The 3,959-nt window shown below is 36.0% G+C and overlaps 1 protein-coding gene across 1 annotated transcript; it reads left to right on the plus strand.

Annotated features, from left to right (window-relative positions):
- psmb1 (proteasome 20S subunit beta 1) lies at positions 1-3,723 on the plus strand. Its single transcript, XM_038294648.1, has 6 exons — positions 1-190; positions 524-631; positions 1,871-1,952; positions 2,220-2,349; positions 2,973-3,079; positions 3,168-3,723. Exons 1-6 carry the CDS (start codon positions 90-92, stop codon positions 3,351-3,353), a joined length of 714 nt encoding a protein of 237 aa, XP_038150576.1. The 5' UTR covers positions 1-89; the 3' UTR covers positions 3,354-3,723.
- Positions 3,724-3,959: the final 236 nt, after the last annotated feature.

Raw genomic sequence — 3,959 nt, forward strand, 5'->3', positions numbered from 1 at the left:
GTAGAGGAAGAGGATTCCATACTGGCTGCAGTGATACAGCGAGTTTAGCCGGGGAAAGACAAGCCGTTGTTCTGTTCTTTACTTCTAAGATGCTTTCAGCTCAAAATTTTGGAGGTCCTGGGAAGATGAAGGAGTACCATTATACCGGCGCAGTAGAGAACCGATTTTCACCTTACGCTTTCAATGGAGGGTCAGTGGAAACTTCCTTTTAATGTCAGATTAGCCTCGAAGCTAGCTAATGCTCACACTGTTTATGCTATCTGGCTACTTTTAGCAAACCAACTATTTATTTAGAAAATCTGTGTTTTTTTAAGTCTCAAATGAACGTCACATTTGTGATGTTACATGACTTATTAATGTGTTTTAATATCAAATGTAAGTCGTTGTGTTATTTGAGAGGGTAGACGCGTCACTTTCAGTTTCGCACCTGCTCTTTCTGTAGCCCATATCTGCGATGTTACTTTGTGTTCATTCATTCAGGTTTTGTGAGATAATAGAGCTAACCTCTGTTTTATCTTTCTAGAACTGTACTAGCTGTTGCTGGAGAAGATATTGCCATCGTAGCGTCAGACACCAGGCTTAGTGAAGGCTACTCCATCCACAGCCGCGACTCTCCCAAATGCTACAAGCTGTAAGTGTTATTTCTCTGTGGGGATGGTAGCAACACTGACTAGCACAGAGTTGATATGTTTTGAGGCTCATTAGACCTTTCAGCCAAGACAAGAAAGAAGTTCAATGAAATCACACAACATGTAGTTTTCCATGTTGCATTTCTATGGGGATGTTTTCTGTTAAAGGTCTATTAACGAGTTATACATGTTATGATAAAGAGCTTTTAGAGCCCATAGCAGTTTGTCTTTTTGTACAGATTGTAACAGCAAATCAGTGCAGTAGGTTACCAAAACTACTTATATAGAAAAATAAATAAAAGGTAAGACAAATGAGAAGTATACTTAACACAACAAACGCAATACAAACGCCTGCCTTTATTTATATAATCATTATGATATAAATTTGCATCATTAAACAGTAAGGTCATTACCCATCCTTACTTGGAAAATATTTTGTGCTGTAAATCAAGGTAAGTATAAGGTTAGAAGTAGGTATGGTTCAGTATGATACTCTCAAACTTTGGTAATATTGGGAAAACGGCTCGTAGTTTCAGGATATTTCCTAAAACAATAAATAAAAATGTGAATCAGTTCTAATTACTTTTTCCTTTTACAGAAAGTGATGTTTTATTGTTAAAAAAGCAACTAAACAGCTACAGTTTTTTTTTTTTTTTAAACCTATACCCTTAATGAGGGCATAGGTTTAAAATGGGTGGTGCTTCTGTAGTTTCCATATCTTTTGAGGATGGTGGTGTTTTCCCCACATTTTTATTGTAGTTGTGCAGCAAAAGGTGGTCAAGGAAAGCTCTGCTATTATGCTCTGTATTGGTAGATAAGTATTTGAATCCTCTGGTATTTCATTAAAATGACTTGGAAATGTATAGGTGGTATAACAGTTTATCTTCAAACAAAGCATGGATACCAATCTTAGTACCCATACTTCAAAGCTCAATTAAACTCTGGTATGGGTTTATGTGGTATTTTTAAGTGCAGTGTTTGGAAAAAGCTGGATAGCAAAAGAAATTGTAAACCAAGTCTGGGCCATTTGGACTCTTCCATTTGCTCTCCTGGTGTTCTAAAATGAAGACCGTGTTTTATTTTTGCTACTTGCTGATTCACGGAAGCACTGACCCTCAGCAAGATGTTTCACTTTTAAAGATTTAAAGAAAATATATATTTTTTGTGGTTGAAGGTTAATAACAGATAAATCAATTATGTGACAGTCAGGCTTATATTGCATTTTTTCTTCTTCCCTAAAGGACAGACACAACTGTCATTGGTTGCAGTGGTTTCCATGGTGACTGCCTGACTTTGACAAAAATCATTGATGCCAGGCTAAAGGTAAACTGCTTTCTGTTTTACTATGTTTTTAAATTACGCTGCTTCATTATAATTTCCTTTAGTAGTAGTTTTCAATAGGTTCTATAAAGAATATTGATACATTTTGTAATTAAAAAGTTATTAATATTACCAATTATTTCATACATTAAAAGGAAAAAAAGGACTAATGATTTATTTGTTTTGTAGTTGTAAAGTCTATTTTTTTTATCTCAGATGTTAGGTTTTTGTTACTTAAACCATTTAAAAGAATGCTCTTCTTCCTATCAGATGTACAAACATTCAAACAACAAAACCATGACCAGTGGAGCCATCGCAGCCATGTTGTCCACCATCTTGTACAGCAGGAGGTTCTTCCCATACTATGTCTACAACATCATAGGAGGACTGGATGAAGAAGGTGGCTTATGTTGGAGAATAAAAGCTTTATAGCCTTAAATGCATATTACAACATACAGCTGACTTGATTGTCTGAAGAAAGTTTTAAAATTCAGCACTATTGAGACACAGTCTTATCTTTTTAGCAAGATTTATTTTTTTTTCTGTCTAAAGATTAAATATGTTAACCTCCACAATCTACAGCCATATTATCTCCAGCTAAGTGGAGACAGTAACCTGCAGTGGCCATTTTATTTAATTTTTTTGCTGTCAGAAGAGTTGCCACTTCATGTTTGGAAGAATATTTGTCACGCAGTTATGGTCTGAAATTATTTAGTTTGTGCATATTATACACTAGCCCTTTACAAGCTAGTGAATCTGTAATATAACATCATTATGAACTAAATGAGTTAGTATTATTTATGCTCCAAAAATGCCCTCAAGTCTTCAAGTGGATTAATACTGGAAAAGGGACCCCAAATTTACTACTGTGCCTTTTGGATGCATTATGTGTCATTGCATAGTTAATAACATATAAATTCTATTTTTAATAAGATAATAAGTAAGGCCTAAACCTTGTCTTATGTTCTTAATTGTAGTGTATTTTTTATTTTCTATGTACTCCATGGAATATGTGCAATAAAGGGAAAGGAGCCGTGTACAGCTTTGACCCTGTGGGCTCCTACCAGAGAGATACCTACAAGGCTGGAGGATCTGCCAGTGCCATGCTGCAGCCATTACTAGACAATCAGGTAAATGGCAAACACGCACAGTTTAAATTATCCTCAATGCAGACAGTCTTGTTTAGTTTATTTTTTTTTCCTAAATGTTGTTTTGCAGATTGGTTTCAAGAACATGGAGGGTGTCCAGCATGTTCCTCTGACTCAGGACAAGGCTGTTCAGCTGGTCAAAGATGTCTTCATCTCAGCTGCTGAAAGAGACGTCTACACTGGAGACGCCCTTCGCATCTGCATCATCAATAAGGAGGGCATCAATGAGCAGACAATACCACTGAGGAAGGACTGAGGAGGAGAAAATTGTTTCCATCTGCCTTCAGCTTCTTCTTCCTCTGTTCAACATTCTGTTGATATGACCTCTTAACACAAGTGTCTAAACCAGAGCACTGATGATCCAGAGGTTGATAAAAGTTGCCATTTAGGTTTGATTTAGAGGAAAAAATTTACATTTTTCCTGCTTTCCATTCTTAATTTCTTTGGTCACAATATCCCACTTTGATTTTCTGTCAGCTTTCTGTCGGATCAGCATTCCTATTTTCAGAAGCCGGCTAACTCCCCACCATGCCTAGACTTCCTCTGGATGTTGTAAAATGTTTTGGAGGGAGACATGCTCAGCTGTTCCTTTTTACATTCTTAATAAATATAAACAATTCAAGAACTCTTCTGTTGTCTGTTGCTTAGATTTCTGTTAAAGATTTCCTTCTGCTTAGTAAACTTGGTGAGACTGGATTTAGTGCCATGACAGACTCGAAATGTTTTATTTGGAAGAAATAACATAAGAATACTAACTTTTCAAATTATTCATACATTCCTATATAGAGTGCATATTCAACTGAAACCAGACTTGCGGAATTTGATAGCAGGTTAGCTCAAGTTTGTTAAAGGTCTATAAAGA

The sequence above is a fragment of the Cyprinodon tularosa genome, unplaced genomic scaffold (genome assembly GCF_016077235.1).
Source record: "Cyprinodon tularosa strain WSP-4 unplaced genomic scaffold, ASM1607723v1 ctg342, whole genome shotgun sequence".
In the NCBI taxonomy this organism is placed as follows: Eukaryota; Metazoa; Chordata; class Actinopteri; order Cyprinodontiformes; family Cyprinodontidae; genus Cyprinodon; species Cyprinodon tularosa.

Coding starts and splice junctions, on each gene's coding strand:
- psmb1 (XM_038294648.1), top strand. CDS start 90: ATGCTTTCAGCTCAAAATTTTGGAGGTCCTGGGAAGATGAAGGAGTAC. Junction 632..1,870: donor TCTCCCAAATGCTACAAGCT/GTAAGTGTTATT, acceptor TCTTCCCTAAAG/GACAGACACAACTGTCATTG. Junction 3,080..3,167: donor AGCCATTACTAGACAATCAG/GTAAATGGCAAA, acceptor GTTGTTTTGCAG/ATTGGTTTCAAGAACATGGA.